Here is an 18,472-nt window from a genome sequence, read left to right as displayed (position 1 = left end):
TCAACAGCTTCTCCTTTAGTTCTGCAGGACTAAAATGCCTCACGTAATGCAAAGGCATCCCAAACCCTGGTACCAGATAGCAGTTATCTTCCCCCACTTCATCCCCCATCCAAATAAGCCATATTCCTCTATCCACTGAATTGCCCTGCCACCCAGGCTTATCCTTAAAATGCCCAATTAATTCTGAGAACTGAAATTCAGCCCCTTCCACGAAGTTCATTTTGAGGCATCGAGGATTTCAGAATTCCCTCTCTGGCAAGATCACGGCAGGAACAGAGAGTATTTTCCCTGAAACTCACTCAGGTCACTGGAGAGAGCCCTGATGACCACATTCCAGAGTTCTTGTCCACTTTGTAAGAAAGAGAACTTCCAGAGGTCTGGTCCTTCAGGGCACTAAACAGCACCACTGGTGGTAAAGAGTCAGAGTTTTCCTTGGAAAGACAGCGACAGAAAGAAAGCAAAACCAGACCCCCAAACCATGCTTCCCCTCCTTTTTGGCCATAGAATGGATATTTGTCTGGCCCTCCAAATCCCCCGTCTTCCCCCTGCTCGCAGCCACACCACAGATTGTTAAGGGCAGAAGTTAAAACACGCTTTACAATTGCTCCTTGAACAAGGAACTAGAGTAACTAAAGGACTCGTTCATGTTCAGATAAGTTGTTTTGCATCCGACTTCCTACCCTGTCTTGTTCATTTCCATTTTAAAGGGATGGCAATAAAAAATAACTGGGTAAGGGGGCAGCTGGGTAGCTCAGTGGATGGAGAGCCAGGCCTAGAGGTGGGAGGTCCTCGGTTCAAACCCGGCCTCAGACACTTCCCAGCTGTGTGACCCTGGGCAAGTCACTTGACCCCCATGGCCCACCCTTACCACTCTTCCACCTAGGAGCCAATATACAGAAGTTAAGGGTTTAAAAAAAATAAAAATAAAAATAAATGAAAAAAAATAACTGGGTGAAAGAAATGAGTGGAGAGGAAATCATTTTCACCAGGCCCCTTGGCAGCCTCACGACAGTTTTAAACTTGAGTTCTTTTTGAGAGGCCGGCCCTGCCTATTAGCCTAGAACAGATCCCATTTTCATTCGAGTTCAATGAAACTTTAACATTAAGGAGGATTGCTGAAGGAGCGGCACTTTTCAGAACTCGTATTTCCAATCCAAAATCATACGCATATTGATATGGACATTTTAGTCAGAAAAACGGCTAGAAAGACCGAACAGAATTGATTTCTGTAACTAAATGAGCAAAGAACTGAAAGCGGCCACATGTACGCGTGGCGCGTTCAGGTCCCTGAGGGTCAGGAAAGAAAGGGCAAGATTTGGCATCAGGGGATGGCGTTTCATCTTGGCTATTTTTGTGGCTTCAGACAAGCCATCGTTGACCTCTTAGGGCTTCAAGGGCTCTGAGGAGCGGAGGAGTCTTCTAAGTCTCCTTCTTTGGTCCCACCTGCTAACCAAAGCACGGCCCGATTACCCGATGGCTGGGGCGATTTCCTGAGGAAAGACTTAAAACGTTGGCATTTGAAAATGCTTGGAGTGAATTTAGATTTGCTCTTGAAAATTCATCACTTTGCAAAATTTCCAGAATATGTGCATTAATTTGTGGATAAATAACTTTGACAACTCAATGAGTCCCCCTCCCCCCATTAAGAAAAATAGTTCCGTTTGTCTATTTCCATGTAAGTTCAGATCATTTTATTGGGGGGGGATTAGAAAAATAGTGGCAAGAAGTGCTCTAGGAATCAGGTGACCCATCTGACAATAACTTCTTCTGTGACTGCTGCTACATCACTTAGTGCTAACAGAGCTCCCCTTCCTTAAATATCTAAGGATCGGGCTAAATAATATCTGAGCCTCCAAACGATAGAGTCCCCTGAAAGTTCCACTTGACTCGGCATGCTTTCCTTGGATCAGTTTCCCTTGTTGCAAAAGAGAGGACAAAGAAAGGCTGTGTCATTTGACTATTTTTATTTAATCAGAAACTCAGTCGGCTGAACTGATTTTTTTTATATATATACCAGTTGTTTGGGTAAACCAGAGCAATTGGTTTTTTGCCTTTCGTTGTCTACCTCTTCTCGGCACTGTGCCTGTCACTGCCACACAGTAATTACCCGCTGAATGTTTGTTGACTGACTAACCGACTTGTTGGGTCTGTAAGCCCTGGGATAATTCTGACCGTTCATGTCATCTTGTCCAGTTTTCTTCGTTTAAACCGCAATTCCAAATTGGAGTTCTAAAACGATTTCTAGGACAGCTTCCTTCTTGTGAGGTCTCTCGTGTTCTTTGGAAGCGAGGAAATTGGGATTTCCCTGGGGTGGGTTTGAACGTGTTCCATGAATGCGTTGGACCGCACAGGAGCAACAGTGGGTCGGATTGGCCACCAAAGATGACGGGCAGCCAGCGTCGCCCAGAACGGGTGTCGTTTGCTTTCTGTCTTCGCTGTCGTCTTAGCCGGTCTTCATTCTGTGTAGAACTAACACTGTTGTCCGTAAGCTTCTGTCCGGTCTGGTGCATGTCTGGAGAAATCCCTGGCCGAGGGCCAGCCCCAAAGGGGCGCTCTGAGAAGCGAGCCGTGTTTGTGTGATAATGTGTTGCCAGCATGGTCCGCTCCCTGTCACGTGCTTATTTCCTCTACTCAGAATGCCGCTTACAAACACGCCACGGTTAACCTTGGCATGCTGCACTCTGGAGGGCTCTCGGCCGTGCATGCAGAGAGAAGCATGACTCTAAACTTGCAGACTAAGTCTCAGTCTGAGAACCAAACGCAGCACCAGCCGTCTCTCCTCCAGCATGTAAGTACGCAGCGCCTCCGAAGCTCCTTCTGTTCCTTGTTCCCTTCCGTCCTCAGCTCTTCGCCACACTCGGGCTTCCTCGGTGCGCCTCTGCCGTCCAAAAAGCAGAGGGGCCGACGGGCCCACCCGATGCCTCGGACCAGCCGGCCGTTGGCACCCGGCCCAAACCTCGCTTTCTGGACTCGAGGGCTCATGTGGCTGTGTGTGTCGCTTTGAGGTCCTTTTAGTTTCCTTTAATTTCGAGACGGAGTCTTAGCTTTTGTCGATGGTGCATTCTGGAAACCAAACCGGAATCCGAACTGTGTGTTCAGTGAATTCTTTTAAGACAGGCCTAGAGACCACGTGCCCAAAGCCAGGGAAAGGCGTGGTCAGGAAACCGAGTCCTGCTTCCAGCCTTGCCCCTTCCCGGCCACCGAGCGCTGGCCATTTCAGTTCTCCCTCAGAACCTTGCCGGAGGGGATTGGCTACATGAGCTCTCAGTGCCCTTCTGGACGTCCACGGGAGCAGTTAGGAAAATCTCCCTGAGAAGTAGAGTTTTCCCAGTGTGGAGAGGTTTTTTCCTTTGAGGAATGGCTTCCTCGTTAAGAATTTAAGGTCTTCAGGTGGAATCTGAAAGACCAGCCACCAAGAACACTTCAGAGGAAAAGCCTCTTCAGGCACAGGGTGGCCTTCCCAAAGTGGGGCTTCCCAAAGTGAGATCTGGAGGCTCTCTGAAATTTCTCTCCTTTTGTCACCCCTCAAAATATGTCCCTGGCAATCCTCTCTACCACAGAAAGGTAAAGAATTTTATGAATGTGAATTGAGTCAGGCCTAGAGACGGGAGGTCCTGGGTTCAAATCCAGTCTCAGATACTTCCCAGCTGTGTGACCCTGGGCAAGTCACTTGACCCCCATTGCCCACCCTTACACTCTTTTGCCTAGGAGCCAATACACAGAAGTTAAGGGTAATAATTTTATGAATGACCGTAAGGCATCCTAAGCTGCCGCCCATCATTTTCTGGGTGGAATTAACTCACCGTGAATTATTATACACCTAAAAGATGTCTCCTGTCTGAAGGGATGTAGACCTGGGATAGTTCAGGGCCTCTTCAGCTACCTGGTAGAAGACAGTCCTGGCCCCCAAGAGGTGCCTTCAAAAGTTACCTTCACGATAAGAGCGTGAATCATGAAACCATGGGAAAATATTCTAAAAAATAAAATTTAAAAATAAGTTACCCTCATTTAAAACTCGGGGATCATTCAGAAATTAAGAGACTGGCTTAAACTGCCGTCAGGGCAAACCTTCAGCATCCACATGAACAGAAGCAGGAGCCTATGTTGAAGGAAGGAGCAGGGAGGCCACGAGTGGGGCAAGATGTCCAGAGAGAAAAGCCCGAGTCACACACAAACATGTGGTTCAGGATAATCCTCCCCCAAGTCACCCGCTGAGAGGGGGATTTATGATTCGAATAAATCATAAAGGAAATCTCCTACCTTCCTAGTTAGGAAAATGGCATTTAGCAAATTCGTCTGAATAAATCCTCATTTGAATAAATCTGTTCCCCCTCCTAATTAGTTTGCTTCAGAGACATTCCTCTTTCTCGCTGTGCATTCCCTGAGTGCCGGTGAGCTAACTTCCCTGACAGGGGCCTAGAAGCCCGCTCAGGGTGGGCTCGCAGGCCCGGCAAGCCAGCTTTCTATGGCGAAAGCACAAAGCCAAAGCAGATAATTTAGTCCCCACCTGAATAATCCAGAGACTTTGGGATTGTTTTACCAGAGTGTCTCTACATCAGAACCAAACACTCTCAAGGTCTACTTCACTGAGTTTGCAAATGGTGGGTCTGATGGAGTTCATGAAGCTTCCTGATGTCTCCGAACCACCAAAACAAAGTAGTTAAACCCCTGCAAGACCATCCCGCAACAAACGTAGCATTAAACTCTTCAAAGAAGCTCTTAAATCTTCGTTTGACATTAGTTCTCCCGAGTTACTTTCAAAACCTTTTTCATTATCAAGCGAAATGAGCTCGTTTCCTTGTGCAAAGCTAATTTGTTCATTAAAATCCATCTATTTTGCACACTTGCCACATTATTTCGACAGCACACACGTGGGAGTAAAAATGAAAGCCGTCCAGGTTTTGTTACACGGCTTGCACGGGTCAAAGTCTTCACTGACTTTTCTGCATAAAAAGCTCCTGTTGATCACTGATCGCTAAGTTATTATAAATGGGCTTTTTTTTTATCTAATTGGATCCATGCAGACCCTGTAGCTAGCAGTGGTCACAGATCACGTGGGTTGACTCACGTCATCATAGAGTGGGTTAATACATAGCTTTGTCCTGTAGAAATTCTGCCTTATCTATTATTGACTACCTGTCTTTTGTGAAGAAATTTCCTCCCTTTCTAGTTAGGAAAATGGCCTTTAGCAAATTCATCTGAATAAATGCTAATGGTCTAAAGCAATGATTCCCAAAGTGGGCGCCACCGCCCCCTGGTGGGTGCTGCAGTGATCCAGGAGGGCGATGATGGCCACAGGGGCATTTAGCTTTTCTATTGATTGCTATTAAAATTTTTTAAAAATTAATTTCCAGGAGGGCTAAGTCATATTTTTTCTGGAAAGGGGGTGGGAGGCCAAAAAAGGTTGGGAACCCCTGCTCTAAAGCTAAACAGTCAGGAACGTTGATGCCGAGGAGAGAGACAAGAGAGGGAACTTCTCCCCATCGCTGGAGAAATGCTAACTTTGACCAGATCGGGAAGTAGAAGAGAAGCTCAGATTGGAACTTTGCCATCATCATTTAGACAGAAGCCAGACAAAAAGGTTGCCTTTGCACCGGCCAGGAGAAAGTTGCCCAGTTAAAAAGCAGTGGGAGATTTCAGAGTTGAATTTCAGCAAGTTTCAGTCAGCTCTCTACCTTCCAGAACGCGAGACAACATCAATGCTTTTCCAGTGGGCTCCTTCCAAGTCCTATTCCAGTAGCTATTAAAGTAGGTCCTACAAACCCTGCACTCCAAAATGCTGCATTCTTTTCAAATTGTCCATAATTCATATATTCTCCCAATCAAACTAGCCTTCCCTTTTTTTTTTTTAACTATTGCCTTTTGTCTTAGATCCAATACTAAAGTATTGGTCCCAAGGCAAAAGAGCAGTAAGGGCTAGGCAACTGGTTTTAAGTGACTTACCCAGGGTCACATAGTAAGAAAGTGTCTGAGGTCAGATTTGAACCCAAGACCTCCCATCTCTAGACTTGGTTCCCAATCCACTGAATTAACTAGCTGCCCCTAGCCTTCTCTTAATTATTTTGAAAGGACAGTGGTGGTTTTTTCCCATACTTAGAAGTCCAGGGTTCGGTTTTGATATGCCTGACCGCATCTTCTTTCCTATTTCGTTGATTTTATTCTGTTGAGAAAATAAATCTCCCTTTATTTTAGACATCCAGACCAAACGCTGGCTGGAGAGTATTCCAATATGATTGTACCTGCCATCTCTGCCTGGCTTTCGCGTTCACCCGAAGCACAAATGCACAAAGGCAGCTCAGTCTTCTCAAACTATTGGGTCTATTTGGCCTTTGTCCATTTCACAATTTTTTCATCACTTTACACTCTCAAATGTCCTTCTGGCTTCCTTGCTAGCCTTTACAGGTGCAGCGCTCTCATTTAGACCCAATTCCGCAAGCCTGCCTCGAATGTTTGCCCCTTATCAGTAGCCGGGCACGTTTTGGCAGATCAGCTGCAGAGCTCTCCCTTCTCTCAGGAATGCCGACACTCTCCATTTGGTTGGCATTGCTTTGGCTTTCCTTGAAAACCTCTAATAACTGTGACTCCCTCTCAGAAATGCAGCCACCTTCTTGGAAGTGTTGGAAGTGATTGCTTCCAGAGAACTCCTTTCATTTTGGTTTTCAGCAAAAGAATCTTTTAAAAATGTGCCTGACCATGACACTCTCACTCAGTTCTAGCAATAGAGGAGAAGGCACATTAAAGATGCTATTCTTGGGGGGCAGCTGGGTAGCTCAGTGGATGGAGAGCCAGGCCTAGAGACGGGAGGTCCTGGGTTCAAATCTGGCCTCAGACGCTTCCCAGCCGTGTGACCCTGGGCAAGTCACTTAACCCCCATTGCCCACCCTTACCACTCTTCCACCTAGGAGCCAATACACAGAAGTTAAAGGTTAAAAAAAAAAAAAAAAGATGCTATTCTAGTTGGGAAAAAAGGGAGGACCTGAGGAACTTATAAGTCCAAAAAAGGGCCTGGATCAACGTGGGCTAAGAAGGTTTCCTCTTTAATCCTTTTTCACTTTAAAGGGGTTTTTGCATTGCATGCTAATTGTCTCACCCAGCTACAGGTGCAAAGAAAAGTAGGAACATAATTAGTGCAGTAATTAGAGGGAGGGAGGAGCCCCCACCCCAAAGGAGGAGGATCAGAAAGGAGGGGCACCTAACATAACTATTCAGGCAGTTTTAGAAAGTAAGGAGTACTCTATACCACCTAGCCAAAAGCAGAGATGCATTAGCTCTATTTTCTAGACAGAGACCAAATCAAAAAGAACAGGTGGAATGTTGAAGAGGGACGTTTTGACCCACAGTGACTCGACGTATCCAATGTGCACTAAGTTCCAACAGCCTTAGGTGCTGTTTTTTTTTTTAAGTTCTGCTCCAAGACATCTGGGACGCCCTGTATTTGAACTGCTTAGTTCTAATATTCTTCTGAGTAGCTCCCTAGGGTTTGCCTAGAGCAGGGGTTCCCAAGCTCGTTTAGCCTCCCACCCTCTTTCCAGAAAAAAATATTACTTAGAGTCCCTGGAAATTATTTTTTTAACTTTAATAGCAATTAATAGGAAAGATAATTGCACCTGGGGCCATCACCGCACCACTGGATCGCTGCAGCACCCACCAGGGGGCGATGGCGCCCACTTTGGGAATCACTGGCCTAGATGAATCGTGTGGGCTTATACAATTGCATACAGGAAAAGAACTCAGGCCAGAAGTAGGCTAGAAACTTAAATGATGAGAAAGAAGTTCGGATGAGCACTGAATACAGACCTGGCCATTGTGATCTCCGGGCAAAAAATGGAACGGAGAGAAGACAGATCTAAACATAAGTTTTGGGCTAAATAAGAGCGTTTCTTCTTTCTTTTATTAAACATAGTTGTGGAGTTTTTAATAACTTATCAAAGAATCGTGGACTAGGACAGAAGCACTGAGTGAAGAATCTCGAATCGTTTTCATTCACCATTAAGACCGAGTACATTGCCTCATTCGTGTTTATGAGTGCTCATTTCACTGATAAATATGCAAAATATATTGGAGGCAAAATGCTTTAAGCAAAATATTACTCCTCAATGTCAGAGAAATTGCTCAGAATGAGAACAAAAAATGAGCCGCCCATATGCAAAATTAGCCATTAATCAGTTATAATCCTTTTAGAAGTAGATCAGGCCAGGGGCAGCTGGATGGCTCAATGGATGGAGAGTCGGGCCTAAAGACAGGAGGTCCTAGGTTCAAATCTGACCTCAGACACTTCCTAGCTGGGTGACCCTGGGCATGTCACTTAACCCCCATTGCCTAGCCCTTACCACTCTTCTGCCTTAGAACCAATACATAGTAGTGAAACGTCTCTCTCCGACATATACTGACTATTTAACTTCTTAGTGACCCAAGCAACTCTTTAATATAAATTCAGGGCCACTTAGGTGACTCAGTGGATTGAGAGCCAAGCCTAGAGATAGGAGGTCCTGAGTTCAAATGTGGCCCCAGATACTTCCTGGCTGTGTGACCCTGGGCAAGTCACTTAACCTCATTTCCTAGCTCTTACTACTCTTCTGCCTTGGAACCAATAAACAATATTGATTCTAAAACAGAAGGAAAGGGGTTGTTTTTTTAATGACTATAAATTGCACAGAATTACTGATCTGTATTTCTAGAGGTAGTTTACTATCTGGGAGTTCCTAATCTAGATTAGAGGATTAGTTTGTTTAAGAGACACAGACAGGCAAAGAGAGAGAGAGAAAATTACGTCACTTTTCTTTTTTTAAGATAAGAAACAATTCAGTATTCCTAGTACTGCAAGAGAGAAGGCAGAAAATTCTCTTTCCAAGACTCTCTTATATGAACTTCTCTGATATTTGAGCAGAGACCCTATAATTAGTCTTGTGTAGAGCTGCCAGGTCCACTCCTTCTGGACATGGATTTTAGAAACACGTACAGAACTGGCTGAGGGGAAAGTGGGGAGGCAGGAGGGAGATCACTGCTGTGCCCACTGTAAAATCATTACCTTATTGACCATAATGGCAAAGGATATCAGACGAATACCAAATTCTTAGGAAGTGTTCAAACTTTAGTAAAAAGAAATATGATGGGGGCAGCTGGGTAGCTCAGTGGATTAAGAGTCAGGCCTAGAGACGGGAGGTCCTGGGTTCAAATCTGCCCTCAGACACTTCCCAACCATGTGACCCTGGGCAAGTCACTTGACCCCCATTGCCTACCCTTACCATTCTTCTAGCTAGGAGCCAATACATAGAAGTTAAGGGTTTAAATTAAAATTAAAAAAGAGAGAAAGAAAAAGAAAAAAAGAAATACGATGTGATTTCTACAGATTCATTAAATAATTTTGGGGTCTAATAAATGTTTATGATCTGTTTCCCCTGGCTTCGATAGCATAACATTCTTATTCTATCCTTGAAAACTACTTTAATCTCCTACTTGAAGTAATGCACAATGTCCCAAGATGCTGGATCTTACCCAGAATGAGTGCTGACATTATCTCAATAGATCGCCAAATCTGAGACTCAGATACTCCGTACTCAGTGTTGGTTGGCACAACCTGGATCATTTGTCTTAGGTTAGCTCCTTGGAGGTCATGGACTATGGTAAGATGTTTGATATGTGACATAAAGGTTGGGTTTGTTACTGTTAGTAGCAAGATGATGCTCTTTAAAAGCAGCTCAATTTGAGCTCTTGCTTTCCGTACATGTTATCTCTTTTGATTAGTTTTGCTGCGGTTATTGTTGGATTTACGTGCTATGAATAACTATAACGATTTAACCAAAACGTTCAGCAAACAACCCAAATCAGTGGTTTCCACTGAAACGTGTATTCAGCGCTGCCACCAAAAGGCGGTCATTCTACAGTCCTCAGCCAGTAAAGAGTGTATGATCATATTTCCGATTCAGGATAAATATCGTTCCGCAGTTAAACACAAATTTATTTCGCCATAACCAATAGGCACTCGTTTCAAAAAAAGTATTTAAGCTTCTGTTCCATCAATTAAGACTGCCATCCCGTTTTTACAATAGACCCCGTCCCAGCAAAGCAACATTCTAGACAATGGACAAGAAGATGTATCTCCCAGTGGCCAATGGAACCCCTATCCACTGGGGAGGCGGGATGTACCTCCGGACACGATTACTAAAAAGGTAATCTAGCCCTTGGTAACGGAGAGCCTGGAGCCTTGTGCACTGCATTGTAATTAATGTCTGGTCTGTACCTTATGCCTCCATATCACTTCTGCCTTTGTAGTAAATATTTGTGAAATGTTACTCAGCGAAAGGAAGAAGCACACCCAAAGGAATCCTGTTTTAAAACAGCAAAAGTCACTAACACCAAATTTTCTGTATTAACAATGAGTTTTTTTCTTTAATGACCCTCACCTCATCCCTGCACACCTCGACTTGTAAATAGAGCCTCCCCCCCCCATCACCCAGCCTAGGTACACAGCCAGAGACCTGAGAGGATGTAGAGCTGACCACCCTTCATCCACTTCCAGCTAGGTGGGACCAGTTGGATTGGGATGCTAAGCCAATCATTTGCTATCTCAAGCGCCCACCTCCAAGAGAACTTGGCAGCACTGATTAGAAGCAGCCCCCCTCCACAGCTATTACTGTACACCCTGGAAATTAGAACCTGAGTAGGCTTTTGAGGGAAAAGGCTGCTCATTAGCCACTCGAGGTCTCTCCCAAGGCAGGGCTATCAGACACTTAGAAGTTATTTTTACAGAAGACTGTGGGAAGATTCATATACACGAGATGGCCATCTTTGCCATAGCAGGTTTCAAAGTCAGCATTTCCACAATGATATCTATTGATTATATCACATTGTGTAAAGTTGGAGGCCTGCTTCAACCCTCTCTGCTTCTATCAGCACAGCAAAAGAATCCCCTGATCTTTAGCTTGCTCTTCTGCAAGGAGGACACGCTTAGATTGTCATCACCTGCCGAAGAGGGCTCGAGGGTAGAAAATTCTTTGTAAGCATTGAAGTGGAGAACAGTAGTAGGAGTGGTGAGGGTGGTAGTAGTAGGTGGTAGTAGCTGTAATAGTAATAGAATAGTATAGTAATAATAGTAATAGAAAGAAAGAGTAGTAGTGGTGATAACAGTAGTGGTAGTAATAGGATGGTGGTGGTAGTGGTGGTAGTAATGATAGTAGTGATGATAGTGCTAGTAGTAGTAATAGTAATGGTGCCGTGATGAGGGGTTGAGGGGGGATTAATGGTAGTAATGATATAAATAATAGTGGTGATGGTATTGGTTGATAGTAGTAATAGTAGTGGTGGTGATTGTAGTAGTGGCAATGGTAGTAGTAGTTATTACTACTGGTGAGAGGAGTGGGAGGAGTGGTGGTGACAATAGTAATAGCAATAGTGGTGGTGGTGGTGGTAGTGATATTGGTAAGAACAGTAATAATAATGGTGGTGTTGGTGATAGTGGTGGTAGTCATAGTAGTAATAGGGATAGTTATGGTAGTAGTAGTAGTAGAGGTCCACTTGAAGTTTGCAAAATAACCCATGGAACCAATCTACTCCTATCACCCTGCCTTTTCAGTAATAATAATAATAATAATAATAATAATAATAATAATAATAATAATGATGATGATGATGATGATGATGATGATGTGACAGGTCCTATTTCAGGAGAAGTGTCTACAGTTTTAATTAAATAGGATAATGAAAATATTATCACATTATTATATTATTATTATATGAAACCAACCTATTCTCTCTGGTAAGCACTGTGATCCAAAAATCCAGTGATTTTTTCATTGGACAACACTGCGTCACTTTAACATTTATGAAGAATTCATTAGTAATAGTGGTAGTAGTATGACTTGTAATGGTGGTGGTAATAATACTGAGTTTTCTTTATATAAAATGTAAAAAAATAAGATCCCTTTTATATACATGTAAAGATAACAAAAAGTAGAATTCTTTAGACATTTGCACAGTCCTATCCACTTAAAGTTTGCAAAATAACCCATGGATCCAATCTACTCCTATCACCCCACCCTTTCAAAAAAAATAATATGATAGACCCTGTTTGGGGGAAAGTGTTCCCAGTTTTTATTAAATAGGATACAGAAAAATATTTGTCACAAATAGAAGTTATCATATTATTATATGATTATTAGATTATTATATGAGACCAACCTATTCTCCATGGTAGACTCTGGAGGGAAGAATACATTGATTTTTCCATCGGACAACACTGCATCACTTTAATATTTTTAAAGAATTCAATTCTTAAATTTCTATCTGTAAAATTTCCCCTTTTTCCCAAAGCAGCATAGCATGGCTTCACAAAGTTTAATCTTTTAAGAATGAAAACACCCCAGAAAAACTCTATCTATTTTGTTTCCTAATTGTAATTTCCAGATAATATTCAGGTATTTCAAATCTAATATTCCAAAGAGGCTTTCAGTTCTTTATCTTTTGTCATTTAAATTATAATTTTAAAATGGGTTTACTCTTCAGCTGGCCTTTTTCTAAGTATTGCTATAGATAGCAAAAGAATATTGCAAATAGAAATAGAAATGCATAAAACATAACTGTAACATGATAAGAATTCTTTCCAAATCCAGTGTTACAGCCAGTGTTTTATGGCTATTAAAAGTTTACACTAAAATTGCCTTATCAACGGAAATCCTAATTTCTTGTGTTTAATGTATTTGTATCTAAATTTAGTTCATTCCTCTTATTGCCTTACCAAAAAATCTATAATCTAAATATGGTTTGTTTACTTGGTTGTTTTTGGAAATGGCCCAGAATGGTTATTCCAAAGTCAAGAAACTCATTAAACATGGAGCCAAGAGTAGATCCCTTTCAAGCTGATGTGAGCCATTCTTCCCATTCTGTTACGAGGTTTGTCTAAATAACTGAGAGTAGTGATACTATGAGGTTCAGGGTGGTTAGCAAGTTCTCTCCTGCTGCTTTCCAAATCAATGATGAAGAGTTGAAGGATGCTTTAAGTCAAAGACCTCCTTCCTCCATCAGTCCAGCTCTTCCTATTCTCCATCCTTTTCAGTCCTACATATCCCAAATTCCTATCCTATCTTGTCCTCCCTTCCCACTGTTCCATTGTTAACATACCACCCTTCATGATTGGCCTTCCCCTTTCTCATTCCTGCCATCTTCTTCTACCTGGGTACCAGAGGAGAGACAACTCCCTCTGGTTGGGAAGGCATCTTCTGTCATGCCCCTGACACACTGAGGCAAGGGGAAGACAATAGGTAGAGAAGTATAGATTAAGAGGATTCCGGTGTCTTTGGAGTTTACAATCTATATCAGGGGTCAGCTCTTTTGAGGGCCAGATCTGGCTCTTTCTGCAGGAGCCATAAAGTCAGTTTTTTCAGGTGCTGTTACAGGAGCACGCACTGTGAGCACTGCACGGCTCTCATGAAATTGCATTTTAAAAAATGTGGCGTTTATGACTCTCACAGCCAAAAAGGTTGCCGACCCCTGCTCTATATGATTTGGGGGCAGTCACTTCTTTAAGTCTCATTTTCCTTCTCAGTAAAATAAGAGGTTGAACTAGATAGCCTCAGGGAGCTATTAGCCAGCTTATAATCTGTGAACCATGATCCTTTGCTGAATCATAAATTCATGCCCCATCTCTATGCATGGATATACCATAGAGCTCCGTCCTTGGTCCTCTTCTTTCTCTGCCCTCTTGGTAAACATTATCGTCTCTATGGCAGCTAGAGAGCACTACAGTGCTTAGAGAACTGGACCTGGAGTTGGGAATACCTGAGTTCAGATCAGATCTCAGACACTTACTAACAGCATAGCCCTGGGAAAATCATTTAACCTCTGTCTGCCTTAGTTTCTTCATCTGTAAAATCTGCATGATAACATCTCTCTTGTAGGGTTGCTATGAGACAATATATGTAATGTACTTAGCATAGTGCCTGGCGCATAGTTGGTGGTGAATAAATGCTTATTCCCTTCCCTTTCCCATCTCTACACAGATGACCCCAGATCTATAAATCAGTTCTCATCTCCCTACTGAGCTCCATGCCTACATGACCAACCATCTGATGGAGATTGCCACCTGAATTTCCCATAGGTATCTCAAACTGACCATGTACAAAATAGAATGTGTCATCTTTCCTTCTTCCAAACACCTGCTTTCCATTAAGGGTACTACCATCATTCCAGTCACCCAGACTCACAACTTTTGAGTCATCCTAACTTTACCCACCTTCACTGCCATATCCATGCTCAAAAAGTTTCAGTGACTCCCTATCATCTCAAGGATAAAATGCAAGATCCTTTCTGGGGCATTTAAACTCTTCACCATCTGGCTCCATCTTATCTTTCCAGACAATTTCATGTTATTCCTTTTCTATATTCCAGCCAAAGTAATCTATTTGCTATTCTACTTATAAGACAGTCAGGGAATACCACAGTCTCCCAAGAATCAAATTTTCAAGTCACTCAAGAAGCTTAAATATGTTGCATCATAAATAAAGAAGAGCATGAGAGATAACATCTTAGAGGTAAATACCTGAAGAAAAAAAAAGAGGTGGATCACAAAACGGAGAGACAGAATATATGCTGTACTTTCATCCCAATAATGTTGGGAAAGCTAAATGAAGACTGGCCCCTCCCACCATTTCCACCCTAGTGAAGAATTGATGGAAAGGTACAGAGAAGAGTCATGGCTGGAGATGCTGGGATCCATGTCATTGGATGCAGCACCATCTCAAAGCCAGTGAAATATTAGAGAAGGCTAATGATAACTAACACAATATCATATTCCCTTTCTGTTTGCTTGAGAGAGACAGCCAGGCACAATGGATAGAAAGTTGATCTGGGGACCAGGAAGATCTAGTTCAAGTTCTATCTCTGACATATATTGATTATGTGATCTGGGACAGGTCACATAATCTCTCAGTCCTCTAGGTGACTCTTTCATACTAACGTCTAAATTGCAAAGAACCTGCTGACCTTCACTGAAAGAAGGAGTCTCCTAACCTGGAAGTCCCCAAAACTAATAAAATAAAAATTCCAGCCTTTCCCTGTCCAAAGCTGATTGCTTTAAGGGCCACATGTGGATGGGACGTCTCTATATGAGGCCCTTGGGCTCATTAGCTTTAACAGCCAAAGTGTCAGTGCACCCATCTTTCAATCCATATTCAATTCCTCCACTTCCTGAACCATTGACCTGAATCAATTCCTTGCCCCTTTGTTGGGTCAGCACTTCTTCAATGTGAAAGGGAACTCTTTTAAATATTCTTCCTACTACCTCATTGGAGAGGGATCTTTGAATTGCTCCAGGCCCCAGTGCTTCCATTTCTGCCTAACTACTACTGGATTAGAAGTTTGTAAATAGAGATGTTTAATTTTACAATGTCTCAAAGTATGGAATAACTTAGAAAATAAACATTCAAACGTTAAATTTTATTACAGTAAGTAATTTGGAAGTTAATATTCACTGATCAACAAACTAAGAAAACGAGATGAGTTTGACTTAGTGTGAGTCATATTTTTATGATAAAATTTTGATAATTTTATTATCTTTTAGGTGATTTTCAATGATTCACCCCTTTGATGATGAGATGCCCAGTTGAATCATTGATGTGTTACATCAAAGAATAGAGTTGACAGAAAAAAAGACCCAGAAAGAACAATGAAAATTTGGCACATAATTAAAATTCTTTAACCCTGATATTTAACAAATTTTTAAAATTAAAAATAGTTGAGATAACAAAATGTCTTTAACTCTGCTCCATAGGTAACAAGCTACCTTTCATCTTAAACTTTTCTTGACCCATCTTTGCTTCCCTCCTGATGACTCAGCTTCCCCGGCTACCCTCTCTACCACTACTGGCTGTGCTTTCACTCGTATCCCAATCAGTGGTTGTGGTGGAAATGTTGGCACACCCCTTGCTCCCAATTGCTCCACCACAATTACTGAGTTCTCTCTTCTCCTCTAAGGTTCAGTCAAACCATGTTTGTCATCCAATCAAGATTCTGATGGTTGATGTCTACCTACCCTTCAAGGCATGCTCCTTCCTTTCTCAAGACAAGGATCCTTCTTCTTACCTGTTCCTCATCTCATATCACTCAGGTACCTACTGCTATTATCTCCTCCACCCGTTTCATATAAAGAAGTGGCTCTTCCCCTTGCTAAGGCAAACCCTTCTACATAAACAAGTGACCACATTCCATGACATCTTCTCCAACAGATTTCCCCCTCCATCCTTCTCACTTTCTTACTAACTTTCCATGTATCCTTGTCTACTTGCTGCTTCCCTACTGCCTGTAAAAATGTCCATGTCTCTCCTATTCTCAAAAAAATGTTCATTTGATCCTTCCATTCTCCAATAGCTATTATCCTATGTCTCTCCTCCCTTTTGTAACTATCGTAACTAAACTCTTTGAGGAAGTCATTCATAACTGTTAACCTCCACTTACTTTCCTTTCTCTTCTTGACATTCTAACTATCATTCTCATCATTCAACTGAAACTGCTCCCTCCTGAGGTATCAAGGATTTCTTAATAGCCAGTATAAATTGTCCTTTCTCAGTCCTCATCCTTCTTGGTCTCTCTGCAGTCTGACACTGTTGATTGCATTCTTGGCCCTGATACACTCTTCTGGATGAGTTTTTGTGACTTTGCTCTGCCCTGTTTCTCCTCCTCCCCTGAGGCTCTTTCCTGGGTCCCCTTCTCCCTCCAAACAGTTTTGCTTGATAATCTTATCAGACACCTTGGAGGCAATTATCATCTCCATGCAGACTATTCTCAGATTTGCTGTCCACAATTCTCTGCTGAACTCCAGTTTGGCAACTTTTAACTGCCTATTGGACAACTCTGACCTGATGTCCCATAAATATCTTAAACTCTAAAGAACCAAAACCAAGCTCAGTATCTCCTGCCAAAAAGTCTTCCCTCTTCCTCTTCTGTCAAAGAGGCCACCATCCTTTCAGTTACCCAGACTAGCAACTTGGCTGTCCTCTTTCACCTGACCCCCTCCCCATACCCAATCAGTTCTCAAGTCCTATAATTCCTACCTTTGTAATATCTCATATCTTCTCCCTTCTCTCCTCTGACATCCTGATGCAGTCCCTCATCACTGGACTATTGAAATAGCCTCCTGGTTAATGTCTCTGCCTCAGGTCTTTCCCCACTCCAGTCCATTCCCACTCCTCTGTTGAATGACCTTCCTTAGATACAAACTTGACCATTCACTCGCCTATTCAAATATAAGTCCTTCATAGCCTGGCCCCTTCCTACCTTTCCAGTCTTCTTATATCTTACTGCCTTCCATACACTCTGTGATCCAGTGACATTGACCTTCTTACTTTTCCTCCCACAAGATACTCCAGGTATTTTCTTGGGGTTTTTTCTCATTCCTGGAACTTTCTCCCTCTTTGTCTCTACCTTTTGGTTTTCTCTAACTTGCTTTAAGTCTTACCTTCTGTACAAAAAACAAATCCTTTACTAGTCATCCTTAATCTTAATGTCTTCCTCTGAAACAATCACCAATTTACTCTGTCTATATCTTTTCTGTACATAGTTGTTCTTCATACTTTCCCCCATTAGACTGTGTAGTGCTTGACAGCAGAAGTTATTAGCGGGGGGGGGGGGTAATTTTTTTTTGCCTTTCCTGGCACATAGTAAATATCTAATAAACACTTACTGACTACTGACTTACTGACTATAATACTTTGCTCTAGAAGTTTAACCAGTGTAGGTTAATCACCACAACAAGAAGACCAAAGAAGCCCAAAAAGTATCATACAGTCAGCATATCAATATACTTACCATAATTCCATAGGAATAAGACTTTCAGACCCATTGGAAGTAAAAAAAGCAAAACACTAAAACAATTTTGGGAGGTGTCTATACGGAATCAAACTGACAAGTTTGGGTACAACCTTGAATGAAAAAAGTGAGTTTCATCATTTAAAAAGTACTTTTTTCTCTAATCATCAGAACTTCCATTTTTATGTTGTGATATTATTGGTTAGCAGTTGCTTTTTGATTGGTCTTCTCAATGTTCTTTCAACTTGAAAAAGCTTAGACTGAGTTGTTAAGGAATCAAAAACAATTCCTCAACCTACCAAATCCCTCCAAAAGTTTTTGCTTGGTTTTTTATCATTATTAGGCTGTTTTACAAAAATAATTTTTCAATTCTTGTTCCTGTTTTCCATTTTGAATGCAAATTCCTTTGAAACTAGTCTTGTTTCATTATGGTCGCAAATGATCCTTAAAATGCTGGACTTCTCCACACCAGCAGTGATTGAAGTGTGCTCTTTAAAAGCTACAACTTTGGCACATTTCCTTAAACTAATATCCATTCTCCCTTTATATTTGTATTGGTAGATTGCTACTGCTTCAGCTTACAGCCAAAGTTTGTCTGGAGCACTAAGAAGTTAAAGGAGTTGCCTAATGTTACAAAGCTAGGACATGGCAGAGGCAAGATTTGAACCTAGGTCTT

At 42.2% G+C, this 18,472-nt stretch overlaps 1 protein-coding gene across 1 annotated transcript in view; it reads left to right on the top strand.

Moving 5' to 3' along the window:
* LRRC7 (leucine rich repeat containing 7) overlaps positions 1-18,472 on the top strand; it is a 360,178-nt gene that overhangs the window by 276,478 nt on the left and 65,228 nt on the right. Inside the window, exons 21-22 of the mRNA XM_044674756.1 lie at positions 2,636-2,788; positions 10,050-10,169. Coding sequence (XP_044530691.1) covers positions 2,636-2,788; positions 10,050-10,169 — 273 coding nt within the window. The remainder of the gene's footprint in view (positions 1-2,635; positions 2,789-10,049; positions 10,170-18,472) is intronic.

The sequence above is a fragment of the Gracilinanus agilis genome, chromosome 4 (genome assembly GCF_016433145.1).
Source record: "Gracilinanus agilis isolate LMUSP501 chromosome 4, AgileGrace, whole genome shotgun sequence".
NCBI lineage: Eukaryota > Metazoa > Chordata > Mammalia > Didelphimorphia > Didelphidae > Gracilinanus > Gracilinanus agilis.
This window is presented reverse-complemented; position numbering and strand designations above follow the sequence as displayed.